At 43.5% G+C, this 22,500-nt stretch overlaps 1 protein-coding gene across 1 annotated transcript in view; it reads right to left on the bottom strand.

Moving 5' to 3' along the window:
* LOC135104480 (zwei Ig domain protein zig-8-like) overlaps positions 1-22,500 on the bottom strand; it is a 69,912-nt gene that overhangs the window by 6,517 nt on the left and 40,895 nt on the right. Inside the window, exons 2-5 of the mRNA XM_064011997.1 lie at positions 17,445-17,584; positions 6,199-6,320; positions 4,692-4,780; positions 581-708 (exon numbers count right to left, since the gene is read on the bottom strand). Coding sequence (XP_063868067.1) covers positions 581-708; positions 4,692-4,780; positions 6,199-6,320; positions 17,445-17,584 — 479 coding nt within the window. The remainder of the gene's footprint in view (positions 1-580; positions 709-4,691; positions 4,781-6,198; positions 6,321-17,444; positions 17,585-22,500) is intronic.

Below are 22,500 nucleotides of genomic sequence, written 5' to 3'. Positions count from 1 at the left end.
CCAAGCCTGGCTTTGACCAAACCACAGTGAAGTATCGAAACTACTGCTACTACTACTACTACTACTACTACTATGACTTTAACTTCCTATGACTTGAAATCTTTCAAGAGGGAGATTTCAAGACACTTATCCTTCAATTTTCGATGATTCTCTTGACGTCTCTTTTGGGACTGACGCCTAAGTGGGATTTTTTTTTTTTTTTTCCCGGTTTTGTTTCCTTTGGCCAGTGACCCTCTTACATTAAGGAAAAAAAACTAATACCACCATTACTACTACTACTACTACTACAACTACTACTACTACTACTACTACTACTATTACTACTGCTGCTGCTGTTGCTGTTGCTGCTGTTGTTAAAATAACAAATACTATTAGTATATAACAACAGAAGCAGTAGCAACAACAACAACAACAACAAACAGAAAAACAAGACTAACACCTACTATAAACACAACAACAACAACAACTTCTACTACTACAAATAGTTTCCACACCCAAACCACCCATTTACTAACAAATCAAACACACACACACACACACACACACACACACACACACACACACACACACACACACACACCTTCTTCTCGTGGTACCAAAGGAGGTGCTCGGCAGGTGCAGGGGCGTCGCGCACCCTACAGGTGAGGCGCAGCGTGGAGCCCGTGTCCAGGAACAGCTCCCGCCCCGCCGTGACCACTGCGTGAGGCTCTGGAGGGGAACGATCGAAGGAAAGATGAGGTCATGACTTTCTTTCTCTCTCTCTCTCTCTCTCTCTCTCTCTCTCTCTCTCTCTCTCTCTCTCTCTCTCTCTCTCTCTCTCTCTCTCTCCCTTTTAGAGGATCTTGCTCTGACACTTTCTACTACTTGGTGATTACTTTCCACACTGTTCCTCCACAAGACTGCAAATATGGTTTCTAGTATGGACAACAATAATATGCTTGAGCTCAACAAAAAAGCATATGAGGACATTACTGAAATGCAGATAGTGGAAGTAATTAGCAGATTGAGGCAACTGGGGCAACGTAATCAAGAACCAGTTCACTCGCCGCATTTCACTCAAAGAAAAGATGATACACTGAAAACTGACAACGATTTGAAAGGAAAATTATCCAGTTTGAAAAATGAAAAAGGTAATAAGGAATGTGTAAGAGAAACTGTGCAAGTTTAACTGCCGATGGAACGATCAAGAGGATAATTCAAGGAGGAACAATCTTTGTCACGATGGTCTGGAGGAGAAGGTAAACGAATTCTAAGAGGAAACTCAAATCGGGGTTCAAATTAAGTATTGATAGTAGATACTGTTGTAAAAGAGGAATCTACAATGTCAAAAATTTTATTTCATGATATGTTTGTAAGAGTTTATGATGAGTGATAGTACTGACACCACTTATTGAAAAAGCTTTTCGTCTTATCAACTCCTCTTCTCTAACTGACTGCCTTCAGCTTCTCTCTCATCGCCGCAGTGTTGCGTCTCTTGCTATCTTCTACCGCTATTTTCATGCCAACTGCTCTTTTGTTCTTGCTAGCAGCATGTTTCCCCCTCTTCCCGCGGCCTCACTGTATAAGACTTTCTTTTCTCACCCTATTCTGTCCACCTCTCTAATGCAAGAATTAACCAGTATTCTCAATCATTCATCCCTTTCTATGGTAAATACTGGTTTCAAGACACTTATCCTGTAACTTATGACTACTACGCTTTCGACTCTGTTAAGGGACCGGCACTTCAGTGGGACATTTTTTTTTTCTCTCTCTTTTCCGGTGCCCCTCCCACATAAAAACTTCAAACATTTTGTTTCACTCTAGATTATTTTTTAATTGCTTATCTAAAATGATTTACATATAAATATTAGAATTAAAGAAAAATAAGCCTAAAAACACAATAAAAAAAACAGTAAAACCCAAAAAAAACAATGTCATTTTTCTTTTCAAGGCGGATTTTTCCAACCATGACTGACAATCTTGATATTGTCTTGGGAACAGATGTTTCATGCATAAAACACTGCTTATATATGGCTGATAAACTGATCTCGACTGAAATTAACTGAACTGACTGGAGCTGAATAGAACTGAGAGAGAGAGAGAGAGAGAGAGAGAGAGAGAGAGAGAGAGAGAGAGAGAGAGCGAGAGAGAGAGAGAGAGAGAGAGAGAGAGAGAGAGAGAGAGAGAGCGAGAGAGAGAGAGAGAGAGAGAGAGAGAGAGAGAGAGAGAGAGAGAGAGAGAGAGAGAGAGAGAAAACGGGCGCGCGCGCAGGCACGCACGCACGCACGCACGTACGCACGCATACACGCAAGCACGCACGCGCGCACATACACACACACACACACACACACACACACACACACACACACACACACACACACACACACACACACACACACACACACACACACAGACACACACACAAACAGAGGCCTGATGTTGACGTCATGTTTAATCCCTGAATTTATTGTAGAGATTCGTTTTTATAATTTTTTTCCAAAACTTTTTATTCCGGTGAGTTTTCCATGTTTTGCAGTATTTGCTTTTTCTACATCCTTGCTCCCTCGCTTCTCTCTCTCTCTCTCTCTCTCTCTCTCTCTCTCTCTCTCTCTCTCTCTCTCTCTCTCTCTCTCTCTCTTTCTTTGTTAAATTATGTCACCTTTACTTCCCTTTAAACCATCGCATCACCTTAACAACAACAACAACAACAACAACAACAACAACAACAACAACAACAACAAAAACAACAACTCTCGTCATCCTAAGCCTAAAAACAAACAAACCTTTTTCTTTTCCTTTCCTCTCTCCCCTTTGTTTCATTCCCTTCTCCTCCATTCTTTACTCCTTATACTTTCTTCCCAACTTTTCCCTTCCATTGGTTTCTCCTTTTTCCTATTATTTATTATAGCATGTTCCTTATTTCCCTTTTTTTATTCGATATTCTTATTGTACTTTATCTTTTTTTCCCTGTTCGTTACTGGGTATTTCCCCTTATATATTAATTTCTACCTTCTCTCTCTCTCTCTCTCTCTCTCTCTCTCTCTCTCTCTCTCTCTCTCTCTCTCTCTCTCTCTCTCTCTCTCTCTCTCTCTCTCTCTCTCTCTCTCTCTTTCTTTTCTTATTCATCCCTGCACACTCATCCTTATTCCTTCCTCTCTCCTGGTTCTTTTTTTATTCTCTCCTTTTCTTATTATTCATCCCTGCACACTTATCCTTATTCTTTCCTCTCCTGGTTCTCCTTTATTCTCTCTTTTTTTTACTTCCTACACATTTTTTTCTTATTCTTCCATCTCCCCGTTCTCTCTTACTCTCTTCCTTTTTTTATATATATATTCAACCGGGCACATCTTTCCTTTTTCCCTCCACTCTCTCCTTTCATCATTGTGTGTTTTCCCCTCTTCCTTTCCTTCCTGTTATTTTTTTTTCTACCTTCCTTCTTTTCTTTCTTTCTCTACTCGCTTCTGTTTACTTCTGTTTTTTTTTCCTTTCACTCATGGCTCTTTACTCTCTCTCTCCTTTCCTTCCCTATCCATCCCTGTGCACTTGTTTCCTTTTTTCCTTCATTTCTGCTTCTTCTCTACTTTCCTTCTCTTCTTTTCCTTTCTCTATTCATCTATGTATTTTTTTCCCCTTTTCTTTCACTCCTAGTTCTCTTCCTCTTCTATTTCCTCTTCGCCCTTTTGCATTTTTCCTCTTTTCTTTCACTTTTGGTCCTCCTCCTCTCTCTCTCTCTCTCTCTCTCTCTCTCTCTCTCTCTCTCTCTCTCTCTCTCTCTCTCTCTCTCTCTCTCTCTCTCTCTCTCTTCTTTCCCTTTTTTCTTCCATTCCTAGTTTTCTTCCTCTCTTATGTCCTATTCGTCTTTGTGCATTTTTCCCTTTTTTTCCCTTTATTTCTGTTCCTCTCCTTCTCTCTTCTTTCCTCTCTTATTCATCCCTGCACACTTGTTTTCCTTTCCCTTTCACTCTTGTTCCTTCTTTCTCCTTTATTTCTGGTCCTCTACTCTCTGCTTTCCTTTCCTATTCATCGCTGTAGTTTTTTTTCTTTTTTTTTTTTCTTTCACTCGTGGTCCTGTTCATCGCTCTCACTCCTTCTCCCAAAACACATCCATAACCCCAGCGATGAGAGGTTTGCCTGCCGCGGGGTGTTCATCTGCAGCCCTATATAAAAACATGCTTGCCAGGGTAATGTTTTCCTGAGCTGCTGCCGGCGAGCGAACAGGTGTATTTTGTATCTCTCATCTTTCACGCCACTCCACTCTGCTCTGCTCTGTGTGTGTGTGTGTGTGTGTGTGTGTGTGTGTGTGTGTGTGTGTGTGTGTGTGTGTGTGTGTGTATGTTTACTTTTTTGTTGTTGTGTATGTATGGCTATTTTTTTTTTCGTATTATTTTGTTTCGTCTCTCTCTCTCTCTATATCTCTCTCTCTCTCTCTCTCTCTCTCTCTCTCTCTCTCTCTCTCTACACAAACAATCTCTTTTCCACAAACAATTCCCTTAATTTCTCACCCTTTCATCCTTCCTTTCTAACTCTACTAACTTCTCTATTCAAGTGTACATTAAAGACGAACACGAGACATACAACACAACACCAGTTCTTCAGGTTCTCTCTTCCAATACTCGTAAAACTGCCTATCAAAACAAGGTACAAGCGGGAACTTTCTCACACGCACCGTCTGCCTCCCTCCCTCCCTCCCTCCCTCCGTCCCTCAGACTCACCGAGCACATGCAGCGTCGTCAAGTGGGTGATCGTAGGTTTAGTATTGATCTGGCACTCGTAGATTCCAGAGTCACTTATCGCTGGTGATCTGAAGAAGTAAAACATTGAGGTGTACTTCTGTTGTCCCTGGATGAGTAATGTTGAATCTGAATTACTTCTTGTTGCAACCTCTTCAGAGTGGAAGGAAGGAAAGAAGGAAAGAAGGAAGGAAGGAAGGAAGGAAGGAAGGAAGGAAGGAAGGAAGGAAGGAAGGAAGGAAGGAAGGAAGGAAGGAAGGAAAGATGGAAGGAAGGAAAGAATGTGGGGGAGAAGGGAAGGTGGAGGGAAGGAAGGATAGAAAGAATGGGGGGAGTGAAGGGAAGGTGGAAGGAAGGAAGAATAAAAAGAATGGGGGAGAGAAGGGAAGATAGAAAGAAAGAAGGAAGGAAGGGAGGACGAGAGAAAAGTAGAAAACTATATTACTGTACCTTTAATCAACTTCTCTCAGCCTTCCTCATCTCTAGTTCATTGAAATTTGCACCCTATCTTTTTTTATCGCTTGTCTAATTTCTCTCTCTCTCTCTCTCTCTCTCTCTCTCTCTCTCTCTCTCTCTCTCTCTCTCTCTCTCTCTCTCTCTCTCTCTCTCTCTCTCTCTCTCTCTCTCTCTCTCTCAACTTTACCGCAGCAATGTTTCTTCTTGCTCTCTACTACTCCTGCCTTGATGTGACTACTCTTTCTCCTCTGGCCTGCCTCTCTCGCCTTCTCCAGTCCTCCTCACATCTTTAATGGAGCCTTTCTCCTCTTTTCCTCCTTCCCTCCCTCCCTTCTTTCTTTCCCCTCTCTCTTCATCATCGCCTCATCATCTGTCCTCGTCTGCCTCACCTCCCATTTCACAGCCTATGAATACTTCCCTCTCCTCGCCGGCCTCGAAGTCACCTCCCTTTACCTTCCTTCCTTCCTCGCTCCTCATTTTCTCGTCCTTTACTCCCGTCGTTACCTTCTCTCTCTCTTTTCCTGCATTCAATCTACTCCACGCGCCTCCTTCCCTCCTTGCCTCTTCACTCAGCCTGTGAAGCACGAGTACTTTCTCTCACCAACGTAATACACACTCTTTCTCCCTCCCTACCACCCTTCCCTGGCACCCTACTTCCATTTCCCAGGCTTGCCTATCCCCACACACCCATCCCCCGTTCCATGCACGCCTTTCCTCCCTCCCTACACACTCGTCTCTCCTGCCCAATACCTCCCTTGCTCCGCGTCCCCTGCTCGCCCTCCATCCTGCATAGTTCCCGGAGAAAACACTCCTCCAAGCGGCTAACCGCAGCCCCAAACTTCTCCTTCAGTTTGATCCCTGTCCTTGGCTTCTTCGGCTTCATCCACCCTCTCCCCATCCCCTCCCCTCCTTCCTAACGATAACCTTGACTGGCGCCCTTAAACTCACCATTAACTTGTCTTACTCTCCTATCATCTTAACCTGGATCCCTGTTCTCGCCTCCCCTGTCTCTCCAAGGCCACTCTCGCCTCACCTCAGCCTCAGGAGCCACTCGTTGCTGCCGTCGTCGTGGTGAGCCTCAAACCTGCCGTCACTGGTGAAGGTGAAGCGCCCAACCGTCAGCACGTGGATGTCATGGTGACGCACCCAAGACACCTGTGGGGAGACGGGCCGCTGTGTTTAGTTGTTGTGTCTTCTTAGTTCTTGTTCATAGGATTTAACATAAAAATGATGTGTTTTACTGTCTTGTTATATCTATTTATCTCTTGTCTACTTAAGAATTACATGTTTTCTCTCTGTGTGTGTGTGTGTGTGTGTGTGTGTGTGTGTGTGTGTGTGTGTGTTGGCGCGCATGTGTGTAGGAGAAAGAAGAAAAGAAAACGAAAGCATATATCAGGTCTATCTTTTTCCTCAATTTCATTACAATAATTTTATTCCCGTGAGATTAACTCCTCCCTTGCTACATGCGTGCGTACAAACATGATTCATTCTCTCTCTCTCTCTCTCTCTCTCTCTCTCTCTCTCTCTCTCTCTCTCTCTCTCTCTCTCTGAATGCATCCTCTCCTGACGCGAGCAATAAACGAAGTGTAGCCGGGGCGGGAGGAGGTGCCTCTTCTAAATGCAAATCGTGTCAGTCTCCTCGGCCCTCAAGTCCCAGACGCACGCCCAAGCCTAACTCCGTCGCAGATTATGTTCCCTTTCACCCCACCTCACTTTCCTTCCCCTACCCTTCGCCAAGCTCGCCCGCCTCCCGTCCCCTCGCCTCACGCCCCTCCCCTCACACGCACCTCAGAGTTCATGATGCAAGAGGAAGAGTAGGAAGAAGAGGGGAGCCGGTACAAGGGGATGAAAGAAGAGGAAGCGGACGACAGGTGACAGTACGAGGGAAGGAATGAAGATATGAGGAATGGAGAGTAGAGAGGAAGGGATGAAGGAAGGAAGGGAAAGCAAGAGGAATATGTAACGATGGGGTCCAAGCAGGAATATGAATTGAGAGAGAGAGAAGTGAAATCACGTTGAGATATAGACATCCATAAATCATGCAAACACGAGTCTTATTAATTATACTCATGCACGTGGCGGTAGTGAGATCAGAGAGAGAGAGAGAGAGAGAGAGAGAGAGAGAGAGAGAGAGAGAGAGAGAGAGAGAGAGAGAGAGAGAGAGAGAGAGAGAGAGATTATAACGTGTCTACAGTACGTCCCTCCCAAATCTGCTGGAAGAAGGTAGATAAAAAGGAAAGAAAATAATTACTCACTCTCGTATGAATGTACCCGTTTTTTCCCCTTGATATATCCATTATTCTTAAGTCAATTTACTTGCTTGTGATAAATTGAGGCCATAAAGAGATAAGTGGATCTAGTTTTAATTCATCTTTTCATTTTTACAACTTCTTCAAGGTAAAATTACGAGCTGTCTTTTTTATTTGCTCCTAACTAACAACTCTCTTGACTGATTAAATAAAAACTGGAAAACAAATGACTGTGGCAATTCATTTTCACTACGGGTGGGGTGTGAGTGTGTCTGTGTGTGTGTGTGTGTGTGTGTGTGTGTGTGTGTGTGTGTGTGTGTGTGTGTGTGTGTGTGTGTGTGTGTGTGTGTGTGTGTGTGTGTGTGTGTGTGTGTGTGTGTGTGTGTGTGTGTGTGTGTGTGTGTGTGTGTGTGTGTGTGTGTGTGGTCTTTTCCCTTCATTTCTAGCGCAAAGATGCACCTAACAGGCCTTGGTTCTAAATACAAGAATGAGATGAACAAGTATAAAAATAATGTAGGCGCAAATAATGAATCCATAAAACTTGACAACTGTAGGAGTAAAAATAGTGAGGGGCAGGCTCCATCCACCTCGCTATTCTAGTCTATTGTTTTGACACGAAGGTACGGGTGTCTTTCAACTGCACCGTGGTGCCACAAGCACATTTCTCCATAGTGGTGAGAGTGCTGCCTTGCCTGCATGACGAGAGAGAGAGAGAGAGAGAGAGAGAGAGAGAGAGAGAGAGAGAGAGAGAGAGAGAGAGAGAGAGAGAGAGAGAGAGAGAGACGGTGTGGGGAGGTTTGAAATGTCCGTGGAGGTTGGGAAGTGCAGGCCTGTTATTGGCTGATTGGCTGCCTCTTAGCCAATCAAAACTAACAGCCTTCACACGAGCGGTTTTTTGACAAAACTGTACAGTTTGGAAATCAATGAAGTCTAACGAGGCTGTTCACGCGGCGGCCGTGCGGGAGAGATGCACCCACAGCGTGTACTGCTAAACCGTCCCGCGGCGAGCGTTGTGGAGTACTTTAAGAGTCTATAGAGTATTTTTGTTACGCTGTCTTGTCCTTTTAACACATGTTCACTGAGTGCATACATGCTCTCTGCTTGATGTCCTCCATCTCAAAAGAACACAGGAGGACTGAGCGCGTCACGGCAACTACACAACTGCAGGAAAACCCTGCGGAAAAAAAAATATAAATAAATAAAAATCGTGTGAAAACATACCTTGTTCACACTCTCCCCCTCGGTAATTGTACTGTACGGAGAAAACTAGCGCTCATGTGAAGTGGCCCTAAGAAAAATTACAATATATGTGGCCACTGAAATCAGGAATACTCGTACATCTCATACGCGTCTGAGGTGCAGCCAAACGTTCTACTGGTTTGTTTGTCGGGTGTCCGTCAAATCTTGAGTTCCACATGGCCTTTGCTGCCTGCTGACTCCTCGCTGTTCCATGCTATTGAAAGGCATGACAAGAAGATATTGGTAGATTGATTAGGTCACATTCAGACACAGTCGCCCTAATGACAAGCTTGGACAGGATGAACGGATGGACAGATAGTTGGCAAATACAATTTAGTATTAGCAAATTTTAAGTACTTAGCGTAGGTAGAAGAAACCCCCACGACAGGTACACAATAAAGAACGAGGCTCTAGCAAGATCAGAGGACAAAAAGATTTATGAGCTTTAGTTAGCTCTCAACTCCGTAAAAACAAAATGCATAGAGACCAGAAATAAGGTAAATCAGCTATCAGGATTCATCTTCAGTTGTTTTAAAAACCAGAAGCAGTGACGTAATATCAAAGTTATAGCTGGTTCTCAAATTGAGTGGTAGATGAACAGAGTAGACTCAGTGATCAAGTTGTTAATGGTGAGTCATTTGGAGAGAAGATTAGATAAATTCATGGATGAGGATGACAGGTGGAAATAGGAAGGTATGCTTCATGCAGGAACTACCACGTGCTACCCTGATGGTTTCTTGCTGCTTCCCTCATTTTTTTTTTTCTTGTCCTTATGTTCTCAACCCCTCAGTCAGCTTACACTGTTATTCAGTTGAGATGTCCCGAAAAGAGCTCAGCTGGGACTGCAGAACTGGAACCTTTGAATGACCAGCCTGCAGCTCAGCTTTCCTCAGGCCAGCCGCTACCTAAACATTCGCCTTCGATGCAGAAACGTGGAGGAAAGGTTAGACTGGTGAAATAGAAAATGCTTCTTTGTAACAGAAGATCGACACACAATGATTAGGAGATTACTGTCTGATGTGTCCGTTCAGTTAAAAAGCTAAAACTAGGATAAAAAATAAATAAAATCATGGTTCTGCAGGGCACGCTTGGCGACCTGCAGGACGCTCTTTAATCGATCTTGTTTTCTTCACGCTGGAACTTGTTTCAAGTCCTGAGTGATGCGCGGCTGTGCTGCCATGACCAAGAGCAGGAAAATGCGGCCCAAGAAGCCGAGGGCATCGCCGTCGTAAGCAATGTAACGAACATAAGTTCGTTGTTAAGGTCTTTGTTCTGCAAAACAAAGGAGAGTCACATCGCAGCGAACACAATTTCTGCAGCAAGTAACAAGTTGCTGATACCGCCGATTGAACAGAAAACTAAGGACAAAACTTCTGCTATGAAAAAAATAAATAAATTGTCACATGCGACATTCTTGTTATCCCTGAAAAAGAAAATAAACGCTGTCAATCTGCCCACAAGGTCTGGCATCACAAGTCGTCATAAGACGGCGCGGGAAGAAAAATCGTTCCTGTCAGAACACCGAGGATACGCGCCTACCATGATTTGTTTCTGGCGGCAGGACTGGCCGCTGCCTGTAAACAATTTATTAGGCGTCGGGAAAGCGTGCACCGAAAAGAAGCAAGAGAGAGAGAGAGAGAGAGAGAGAGAGAGAGAGAGAGAGAGAGAGAGAGAGAGAGAGAGAGAGAGAGACCTGGCTCCCAGTCCGCCAAGGTGAAGAGGAAGACGACAGTGATGGGGGGCTCAAGGTTTTTTTCTCTTTTCTTGTTCCGGTTTAGATTAATTAGGTTTCAATTAATTTTTGGGTTTTGATTTAAAGTTGCTGTTCTTTTGCTTTTATTAAGTTTAAAGTTCAATTTAGTTTTTTTGTTTTTGTTTACTTGTTAGTTATTGAGATTAAAGAAATTAATATAGTAGCTGCCACCAGCCGTGGTTTCTGCCAATCTTTTTTTTTTTTTTTTACCTTGTTTTATATGGCAGCGTTTCAGCCGGAGGTCTGTGAGGCACTGGAAAATTCCATGACAACCAGATTGAGTTTTACTGATGTTAATTCCTAAATAACAAATAAAGTTTTCAAATTACTTTTCTCTCTTCTGATTCACAATGATATTTCTGGAAAATTAATTATGTTTATTTTGGAGTTGTGGGACCTCCTATACTGGGAACAATGATACCTAATTAGTTCATGATAATAAAATTTAAATGAATAAGTTATAACAATTAAGTAGTATCTCAAGGGTGTACCTTAATTTTTGGTAGAAAACATCTTAATTGTGTAGGTGTTATATTCAATTGTGTGTGTATCACTGGTGTTTGACTACTGTTTTATCAAAGGCAATTTTCTCTAATCTGTTTACATCCTAAACTTTATTTCCTACCCCGTAAAATGTGGGAGGTGGCTCTGAAGGTAGTGGACTATGGGTGGATGGATAGATGTGGTTGAGTGGGTGGCTGGAGGGGTGGGTTAATGGAGGTGGGTGGGTGGGTGGATGAGTGAGCGTGAGTGGGTAGATGGCAGATGGCTGGGGTAATTAATGGTCGTGAGTGAGTGGGTGGGTGTGAGTCGGTGGATCAATGGATACGGTTGAGCGGTTGAATGGATGAGTGGATGTGGTTGAGTCAGTAGGAAGATGGCCTGAAGAAGATTATGTGAGTGTGTGTGTGGATCCATATGCTGCCTTCACCAAACCTGTGGACAAGACGTCTGAGTCTAGACACCTTTTCGGGCCCAGCGGCTTGGCTACCAAACGTGCTGGAGCCTTCTTGGACTCCGGGCGACAAGTCTTGATGATCACCAACCCTGAGCACCATATGACGTGAGTACCATCCGCCGCAGCGTTAAATGACTGTGAACCTCTCTCTCTCTCTCTCTCTCTCTCTCTCTCTCTCTCTCTCTCTCTCTCTCTCTCTCTCTCTCTCTCGTCCCTTCCTGTATTTACCCAAGGTGAGAAAATGTCATATCGACACAGATAACTTGATTCTTCAGGTGTGTGTGTGTGTGTGTGTGTGTGTGTGTGTGTGTGTGTGTGTGTGTGTGTGTGTGTGTGTGTGTGTGTGTGTGTGTGTGTGTGTGTGTGTGTGTGTGTGTGTGTGTGTGAGAGAGAGAGAGAGAGAGAGAGAGAGAGAGAGAGAGAGAGAGAGAGAGAGAGAGAAAGCTGCCATCACTCTTATCATTAACAGGGAAAAATTCTGCCTATTTTATCGGTCTGTCTGTCCGACTGTTTGAGTCTCTCTCTCTCTCTCTCTCTCTCTCTCTCTCTCTCTCTCTCTCTCTCTCTCTCTCTCTCTCTCTCTCTCTCTCTCTCTCACACACACACATACACAAAATAACAACATGAAGTAAAACAGAATAAGGATGAAAACCGCTTGTGTAAAATAACAACTTCATTTTCCGTACAAAACTTTTTTTCCCCGGACACCGCCCCCCCCCCCCCTTCAAAACATCATAGGCCATTTTCCTGAATATTTCTGTACTAAAATATAAATGTAAGAAGAAAAAAAACGGTGATAAAAAAAAAATTGTTCACGGACCTCAAAAATCTTTCCATAAATTAACTGAGCGGAATTATTATTATACTTTTATCTTCCTTTTCCGCACGCTCGTTATAAGATTCCGTAAAGATACACGCGAAATTGTTTGCAGGGCTCACATCTTTAGGGAAATTATTAAATAGTAAAGCAAAAAAACAAAAAAACCCAACAACTGCACGTGTATCCTCTCATAGTTCGGAGTAGCAACGGAATCACGAAAAATAGTTTGGTAATTTAAAATATCTATATGACGAACGCTTCAAATTTGCTTCAGTCTGTTAAAAAAAATAGAAAGGGAGAGAAAAAGTTGCAAGCAAACCTGGAGAACAAACAGCGCAGTGCAACGATTGTATTATCACTTTTTGTTGATTGAGTCATCTGATTTTTTGTGTGTGCTCGTGTTAGTGTGTGTGTGTGTGTGTGTGTGTGTGTGTGTGTGTGTGTGTGTGTGTGTGTGTGTGTGTAAAGGATGGATAAAAAAAAAGAAAGATCATACGTCTGCTGCAGCAACCACACACACACACACACACACACACACACACACACACACACACAGTCAGAATTAACTACCTGCCAAGAAGTTTTAAGCCTTTCAGTTGTAAAGTACATCTCGGGGATCGAACCGAGGATCTGCGGGCTGCCAAACAAACGTTTATACCACCATGCGAAAAATAACATCACCAAAACCCAGTTACCTACACAACGGAATCATTCCACTATCATCATCATCATCATCATCATCACCATCATCACCGTCGTCGTCGTCGTCGTCTTCTTTGTCGTCGTCGTCAGTCTCTCTGACTCCACGACAGACAAGATCTCCCTTAGTCCTCCCCACTCATCTTAGTCGTCTGGCTGTCGATTTCAGGCCATTCTGGCAAAACCTTTTATCTCTTTTATCTGTCTAGTTCTCCATCTGCTCTGCCTCCTTTTCCCATCCCCAGTTTGCCGCTCCGTTACTCTAACTATCTGTTTATTACCATTGTTATCACCAATTTATTCTTTCATCTCGCATCTGCAATCTTGTCTGTTTTATTCACGTCTAAATTCGTTCCCGTTTCATGATCTATTGTTTTGCTTTAAATATTTTTCAACCTTTTGTTTTGTGATTAAAGTTTTCTGCCGTGGGTTTATCCTTGGGGGAATGAATGTTTGTAACAACTGATGAGCAATTATGTAAATAAATAAATGCTGGAAACCTGGACGCTAAGATAAATAGATTAAAAAAACGTGGATAAATTGAGAAAAGTACAGTGTGGGGAGAGAGAGAGAGAGAGAGAGAGAGAGAGAGAGAGAGAGAGAGAGAGAGAGAGAGAGAGAGAGAGAGAGAGAGAGAGAGAGATCTAACTCCCCTCGTGAATTATGGCACCTTGCAAAAAAAAAAAAAAAAAAAAAAAACTCTCTAATAACTTTACCTCTTCATCTTTCCCTCCTTTATTTCAAACCTTTGCTAAAAATTCTACCTTGGATGATTCAGGGCTAGTTTCTCCCTCTCCTCCACCCTCCAGTTATTTCATCCTACCCATTAAGATCCTTTGCTGTGATGTATTCCATGCCCTCGCTGGCCTAAACCCTCGGAAGGCTTATGGATCTGATGGGGTCCCTCCCATTGTTTTCCGAAACTCTGCCTCAATGCTTGCACTGAGGCAGTCTGTCTATCATCATCAGAGTCTGTCTATCATCATCTACATTTCCTCCTTGTTGGAAGTTTGCCTACATTCAGCCTGTTTCTAAAAAAAAGGTGACCGCTCTCATCTCTCAGACTACCGCCCTATTGCTTTAATTTTCTCCCTCTGTAAAGATTTTGAGGCTATCCTCAACAGGAAGATTTCTAAACATCCATCACTTCACAACCTTATATCTGGTCGCCAGTATGTGTTGAGTCGAGCCCGCTCTTCTAGTCATCTGGCTTTCCTTACTGAATCTTGGTGATCCTCTTTTAGGGATTCTGGTGAAATTTTCGCTGCTACCTTAGACATGTCAAAAGCTTTTGACAGAGTCTGGCACAAAGCTTTGATTTCCAAACTACCCTCCTACGGCTTCTATCCTTCTCTGTAACTTCATCTCATGCTTCCTTTCTGACCGTTCTATTGCTGCTGTGGTAAACAATCTCTGTTTTTCTCTTAACTGTATTAATAGTATCGTTCCTCAGGGTTCTGTACTGTCAACCACTCTCTTCCTATTCTTCATCAGTGATCTAAGTTTCTTCTTGTCCTATCCACTCCTACGCAGATGATGCCACCCTGCACTTTTCCATGTCTTTTCGAAGACGTTCAACCACTTGCCTCCATGTTCTTCCAGTGCAAGGAAAGCTCCACCAGACTGGGACACTCCACTAGAAAGTGTCGCATTGTAAGGGGAACCAAGCAATCATCACAAAATGGTTGTGTTTCCCGGGACATGAGGTGACCATGAGTGAGACGTGTGACCCATCCGGAGACGGACTGGTGCAGTCTCTGAGCGGCGCTTCTGCACATGGACATACGTCCATGGACGGAAAGTTATAGAAGTTATCTCACCCATCTTAGAGGTGGCAACCAAATCCTCCCACCTGCCCTGCCAACTGGCAAGAACTACCACCCTTATACTGGAGTATAAGGAAACCCACAGAACACCTGACTTCATATCTCTCTAAAATTTCTGATAAGGGTTGAGCAAACTCAGTATTGTTCAATACCTCAAAAACTCAATTCCTCCATCTCTCAGCTCGACACAACCTTCCAGATAATTGTTTCCTCTTCTTCAGTGACACTCAACTGTCCTCCTCTTCTAAAGTGAAGAACCTCGGTCTGTCCTTTACTAATAATCTAGACTAGAAATTCCACATTTCATCTCTAGTTAAAACAACTTCTATGAAGTTAGGCGTTCTGAGTCGTCTCCGCTTGTTTTTTTTTTTTTTCTCCCCTCTTCTAAGAGTAGTTAGTGCTTCCCTTCCTCCTGCGGTCTAACTGCACAAGATTTTTGTACTTCCACCCCTATTCTGTCCACCTCTCTAATGTAATAGTCAACCAGTATTCTCAGTACTGGAACTCCCTGCCTGCTTCTGTATTTCCTCCTTTCTATGACTTGAATTCTTTCAAGAAGGAGGTTTCAAGACACTTATCCCTCAGTATTTGATGATCGCTTCTGAACTCTTTTTGGAGACTGGTGCCTCAGTGGGACATTTTTTCTACATTTTTGTTGTCCTTGGCTGGTGCTCCTCTTACATGAAAAATATAGATAGATAGACAGACAGATAGATAGATAGATAGATAGATAGATAGATAGATAGATAGATAGACAGACAGTTAGACAGATAGATAGATAGATAGATAGCTAGATAGATAGGTAGATAGATAGATAGATAGATAGACAGAGAAACAGAAGCACCGAGACAAACAGACAGACATAACAGATATATAGAGAAAAAATAGACAGATTGTTGCTTTAAACCCAATTATCTCGAAATCACTTTCCCTCTCAGCAACATCACTACTTTACAGACATTATTATTGGTTTATTGGACTCTCTCTCTCTCTCTCTCTCTCTCTCTCTCTCTCTCTCTCTCTCTCTCTCTCTCTCTCTCTCTCTCTCTCTCTCTCTCTCTCTCTCTCTCTCTCTCATTCTGCCACTTATTGCTTATACTACTACTACTACTACTACTACTACTACTACTACTACTACTACTATTACTACTACTTCTACTACTACTACTGCTGCTGCTGCTGCTACTACTACTACTACTACTACTACTACTACTACTACTACTACTACTACTACTACTACTACTACTACTACTACTACTACAACAACAACAACAACAACAACAACAACAACAACAACAACAACAACTACTACTACTACTACTACTACTACTACTACTACTACTACTACTACTACCACTGTTACTGCTACTACTATTACTGCTACTACTACTACTACTCTACTACTATTATCATCATCATCATCATCATCATCATCATCATCATTATTATTATTATTATTATTATTATTATTATTATTATTATTATTATTATTATTATTATTATTATTATCATCATCAATATTATTATTATTGCTGTTATCATCACTACCATCTTCATTCTTAATAATATCATGTTTGCAGGAAGAGGAAGCTGAAAGTGAATGTTGGTAAAAGTGAAGTAATGAAATGGTCGAGAGAGAGATAGGCGGTGGAGGGATGGCAGTGACATTGAATGGAGAACAGCTGAAGAAGGTGGATCGTTTCAAGTATTTAGGATCAACAGTTATAGTGGATGAACGAGTTAAGACAGAGGTGAAGTATAAGATGAAAGAAGCAGGAAAAGTACCTGGTAGGCTGAGAAAGGTGTTTAAACACAGGACACTGAATAAGAGTTTAAAGAGAGGGTTATACGAGTATGAGGGAATCGTGGTGCCCACTGTGGTGTATGGTGCTGAAACATGGAACATGGGAACAGCAGAGAAGAAACGGTTAAATAAAGTGAAAACAAAGTATTTATTGAGTGTGTATGGAGTGACATGGAGGAACAGAATAGAAAATGAGGAGGTAAGAAGAAGAACCAGTGTTTGAGAGAGATGACTGGACGGTAGATCAGTGTTAAGATGGTTTAGGCGTGTGGAGAGAATAGAAGACAGTAAACTAGTAGAGAATAATGCCGTCAGATGTGCACGTTGGAAAGTTAAGAGGAAGGCCTCGCCTGGAGAGAATAAACTGTGCGAAGAGACTGGATGAGATAGGAGCGATTGTGCATGATAAAAGTAAATGGAGAGCGACAGTGGTGATTGTATGAAAATGATGCGGTCTTGTCCATCCCTGGGAAGGGGTGTGGGCACATTTGGCGGACCCATTGCCGTACGGACTCAGTTATGGTGCGGGGCACTCTGTAAGAAGCACCTTGCCTCGCCGTGGTCTCAAAATTGGAGCAAGTACAAGATAGGGAACAGTAAACCAGTATGCTGTCTGGCTTTGCTATGGATGTGAGTGACCAGCTGTGCTATGCCTAAGCTTCTGGGTTGTTGTAAGGTGGTCTAAGAGACCATCCATTTCCACCAGGGGCCGCCAAGTAAGTGTGCATGATGTGTGCATGAGTGTATCTATGGCGCTCTGTCTGAACCATACTGTATGTGATTGTCGGCCTGGTACGTAGATACAGATAAATTATCATCACCATCACCACCATCACATTACTGCTATTTCTATCATACTACCACTGACATTCATCCCCAGCTTTACCCTCCCATCTTCCCTCTCGTCACCTCCCCTCGATCTCCACCTTACCGAGCGCTGGCCCAGGTTGTTGACAATACAGGGCATGAAGACCGTCGTGCCCGCGAAGGCCCGGACGCGGCGAGGGGTGGAGGGATCGATGGAAGGCTCAGGATCAAGCTCGCTCATGTTGCCCCCTGATGACTCCAAGCCTGAGGGAGGGAGAGGGAGAGGGAAGGTAGAAAATGTTGCCGAAGGTGAGAGCAATATTTTGAGTCTGGGATGGTCTGGGGGATGATAATTGTACTCCACTATCTTCTCCGGTCAACCTCTGAGTCTTCGTTCACACGTGGTTCCCTGTGCTCGCCTCCTTTGTGGTTCAGGTGCGGCGTGGTGGGGCGAGGAGGGGGGTGGGCGAGGAGGGGGAGGAGCATGAGAACGAGGAAGAGTCTAATGGGGAGGATAAGGACGAGGACAAGAAAGAGGACAAGCACGAGGCGGACGAGAATGAAGAGAAAGGGGATAGTAGAACCACTTATCATTTTAGTAATAGTAGTAGTAGTGATAGCAATAATAATAATAACGATGATGATGATGATGATGATGATGATGATGATGATGATGATGGTGATGATAATAATAGTAATAATAATAATAATAATAATAATAATAATAATAATAATAATAATAATAATAATAATAATAATAATAATAATATCAGGAATAGGATCAGTGGTGGCGGCAGTAATAGCAGTAATAGCCGGGGGAGGAGTGGAGAGGGTAGTAAAAGTGTGGGTAATTGTGTCAGTTTAGGGGGAAGGGTTGGGGCGGCGTAAGGGTATTTGGCGTGAAGCACAGTTCTGTTTGTGCAGGCTCTGATTGGGCTGCGTGTGTGTGTGTGTGTGTGTGTGTGTGTGTGTGTGTGTGTGTGTGTGTGTGTGTGTGTGTGTGTGTGTGTGTGTGTGTGTGTGTGTGATGTTTATTACTTATTCCATACAATATGTGTTGCACGTAGACCATATTTTTTGTTTGCGTTAAAATATTATTTTACTAAAACTCTCTCTCTCTCTCTCTCTCTCTCTCTCTCTCTCTCTCTCTCTCTCTCTCTAATATTTTCCGACGCAAACACATTTTTCTCCGCCTTTTTCGGACTCCCCGCGGCGGCGGCGGCGGCGGCGGCGGCGGCGGCGGCGGCGGCGGCGGCGGCGGCGGCGGCAGCGGGTGCAGTGCAGGCAGAGATGGAAGTGGTGGCAGTGGTGGTCGCGGCGCCTGCCACACCGCCGCAGCTCCTCATCACTAGCCTGCCCCGGACTACCACATCCTCAGCGTTAATCGGCGAGAGGAACACGGAACGCGAGGCAGAAAAAATCTGGTCGCAAGGGAGCAGTAAAGGCGGCATCAGGTGGCAGGGTGCCGGTCGTGCTCTGATGCAATATTTTGGCGGGAGCTTTTACCTGGCGGTGGTACCTGGCGCGCGCTGCTTCCCTCCTCCCCACCCTTGATGGACGTTAAGTGCTGGTCCTCCTGTCAACGCCGAGGTTGCCGAGGATGCTGCCTGAGGGACCCGGGAGCGGACAGGGAGAGACTACGGAGGCGGGAGAAGCTCAGTAGGGCAAAAAGAAATTACGGAGAAGGGAGGAAGTTCACGGAAGGGCAGGATTAGTAAACAAAACGGAGAAAAAGATGAGGAGGAGGAGGAGGAGGAGGAGGAGAAGGAGGAGGAGGAGGAAGAGGAGGAGGAGGAGGGGGAGGAAGAGGAGGAGGGGGTGCATGGAGTCGAAGGGAAGAGTAGGAAGCTGTGAGATAATAGGGAAGAGCAGGAAGGACAGTGGAAGTTGAGATGGAGAGAAAGGATACCACGAAAACGAGGGAATGAAAGGGAGGGGTAGCACGAGCCATGGAGGAGAGACTATGCCTTGGGGGGAGAGTGAGCACCAGGAAAATTAAGCGAGGGTAGGAAGACAGCGGGGGAGCACACGGGGACGGATAACAATTAATGATGTGCCGGTGAAAACAACAAAACTTGATATTTATTCGCTTAGCATGATCCCTGATATGAGAGAGACATCTTTATTATGAGAGTGTCAGCCTCGGGTCTTCCCTCCCTCGCGCGGCGCCGCTGGCTATCCTGCAGGGACCAGTGTTGTCTCTTTGCCCTCACGCACATCAAACACACCACCTTCACTTTATTCTGAAGGAGGATACATTCTCATGAATCACTCTTTAACATCTTTAAATAATTTGCTTGTTTTATTCCCTCTTCACCACAAGATATTATTTTAATTTGCTACTTATTCTCTTCTCATCCCAAGATTTTAAGTCGCTATTTTCTTTTTGCTTCTTTTTTTTTTCTTCTTCCTGTCTCGGATTTATTACTTTCGGCTTTTTATTAAGACAGCATTCAGCAAAGTCTCATTTTCCTAACTTAAGCTACTGCCAGAAACCTGCCGGATTCCATTTAGGTTAAAGAAAGGAAAATGAGAGAAAAAAAAGAACATGTGTTTCCTTCCTTTTTTTTTCTCTCTCTCTCTTCCTACGTGGTATTGGCAGGTGATGGACGAGCCTCACTCCCTCCAGATTCACGTGATTGGTGGACGCTCAGAGGGGAATGTTTTGATTGGTGGTCACTACGAGGTGAGGGGATAGGGGAAGAGTTGAGTTTATCCATCAATTGCTGCACGTATAGGTGGTTGACTGAGCTGTACACAGTGTTGTACAGACAATTCATAGGCACGTAACCCTCCGTCCACCATCCCCCCCCCACTCTCCTTTCCCCAACTGTATTGACTAAATTAACTGTAACTTTACTTGCAACATTAAATTGTTCTTATCTTCTGACAGTGTTTATGATTTAATATTTTGACGTGCAGCGCTATCATGACCCCAATAGATAACAAACGACGTTAAGCTTTGAACGTTAAATGAGTGAATAATGTGAAACCGTACTCTCTCTCTCTCTCTCTCTCTCTCTCTCTCTCTCTCTCTCTCTCTCTCTCTCTCTCTCTCTCTCTCTCTTCTTCTTCTTCTTCTTCTTCTTCTTCTTCTTCTTTTCTTTTCTTTTCTTGTTCTTCTTATTTTTGTTCTTGTTCTTGTTCTTCTTTTTCTTCTTGTTCTTCTTGTTCTTGTTCTTGTTCTTGTTCTTGTTCTTCTTGTTCTTCTTGTTCTTGTTCTTGTTCTTGTTCTTGTTCTTCTTGTTCTTCTTGTTCTTGTTCTTGTTCTTGTTCTTGTTCTTCTTCTTCTTCTTCTTCTTCTTCTTCTTCTTCTTCTTCTTCTTCGAGAGAGAGAGAGAGAGAGAGAGAGAGAGAGAGAGAGAGAGAGAGAGAGAGAGAGAGAGCCTACAAGTTGTGTTGATGGCACGAGACAAATCCTATTAATTTATTCATTCGTTCCTTTTTAAAATCTACTTTCATCTTTTTTGGAAGCGACATTTAGCGAGCTTTATTTCTACACATATTTTACAGCCCGAGGCCTGGCTCCATTTTTCGCACAAAGAAAAGAAGAGAGAGAAAATATAAAATAAATATAAGCCGAAACCTGTAAAAAAAGGAGGAAAGAAAAAAGAAAAGAAAGAATATATTTCAAAAGAAGGAAAGATAGAGAAGGAAGAATAAAAAGAATTTTCACATTCTCTCTTTCGTGGAAATTGATTGACGGAGAACAAAATCTCAGCACCTGTGTATTAATTAAGCTCCTGTGTATCAATTAGGTAGACGTCATTTTTACTTTCCTTCTCAACCCTCCTGTTTCCTCATCAGATTTTCCCAAGACATAAATAGTAAAAATCAATGCAATCGTCATTCACATCCACGTAACCATCACTCTGCAGCAGTGAGGCGTGCAATCATCTTACTGATCCGGGCAAAATTCGGAAACATTCAGTGATGTGATGGGCGCGGCGGAGTCTGTTTCGAGCATGAGGAGTGTGTCACGCAGTCCACGCATTCACGAGGAAGACCTGATCGCCGATGGACAATTTACGGAATGTTCACAGACACAGTCTACGTATTTAACATTACAGCGTCTGCCTGCACTCGCTTATCTGAAATAATAATAGTGAAAAACAACGAACAAAAGAGCAATACAAGTGCTTTTCACAAACAAACAAATGTTGACACCTTGATCAGTCGTTAGATTACGGAAGATTCGCAGAGATTTGAGTAATGTAGGGGACGTCATGACATAATCTCTCTCTCTCTCTCTCTCTCTCTCTCTCTCTCTCTCTCTCTCTCTCTCTCTCTCTCTCTCTCTCTCTCTCTCTCTCTCTCTCTCTCTCTTTCCTTATGTAACACCTGTATGTCCTTCGAAACACCTGCCTCACTTGATTAAAGCTCACCTGACAAGCGAGGCGCCACGCCGGTTCATTGGTGCAGGTATGTGTGTGTGTGTGTGTGTGTGTGTGTGTGTGTGTGTGTGTGTGTGTGTGTGTGTGTGTGTGTGTGTGTGTGTGTGTGTGTGTGTGTGTGTGTGTGTGTGTGTAATAATAATAATAATAATAATAAACGGTTTATTCTTTAGGCAGTTAGCAAACTGAAAATGTACAGAGGGGGTAGGGAGATACTTAACATTTATCCTAAAGCCAAGTCTAATCTAGAAGGGGAAAGGTCTGAGTGTGTCTGAGTGCGTGTGTGTGTGTGCGCGCGCGGCAAGGTACACACAGGTAGGAGTCACGACTTAGCGAGGTCATCACGCGAGGCAGCGAGCATGTCCAAGCACCACTCATTGCCGCACTGATTCCCGGCCATCCGCGACGCTCTGGCCCACACTGCACACTAGTGGCCCTCTCCCTCGCCCCTCCACCTCATGAGTATTGTGGCTGCTGGCCTAATGATGAACATCGACTCTCATGTATAAGTTACGATCTATTTCATCCTACAATTCATTCTTGGTCTATCAAATATTAAGAAAAACGATAGACAGCTAAGGAATGAAGACGACATACGAGTATCTCGACTACCATGAACAGTCTTTAGTAATATCATATCGGATTTCCAGGTTGTTTCCATGATTCATCAGCGAGGGAAATATCAATAATAATCCAAGAAATCATCAGTGTGGCCTTTGAAAATGTGAGAGTCCAAAGCATTTCAAATACTGACCGTGATTTCTCTCTCACGTATGTAATTAAGGG

This window comes from Scylla paramamosain, chromosome 10, assembly GCF_035594125.1.
Source record: "Scylla paramamosain isolate STU-SP2022 chromosome 10, ASM3559412v1, whole genome shotgun sequence".
NCBI classification, from domain to species: Eukaryota; Metazoa; Arthropoda; class Malacostraca; order Decapoda; family Portunidae; genus Scylla; species Scylla paramamosain.
The sequence above is the reverse complement of the archived record's forward strand: the minus strand, read 5'-3'. Positions and strand labels throughout refer to the sequence as shown.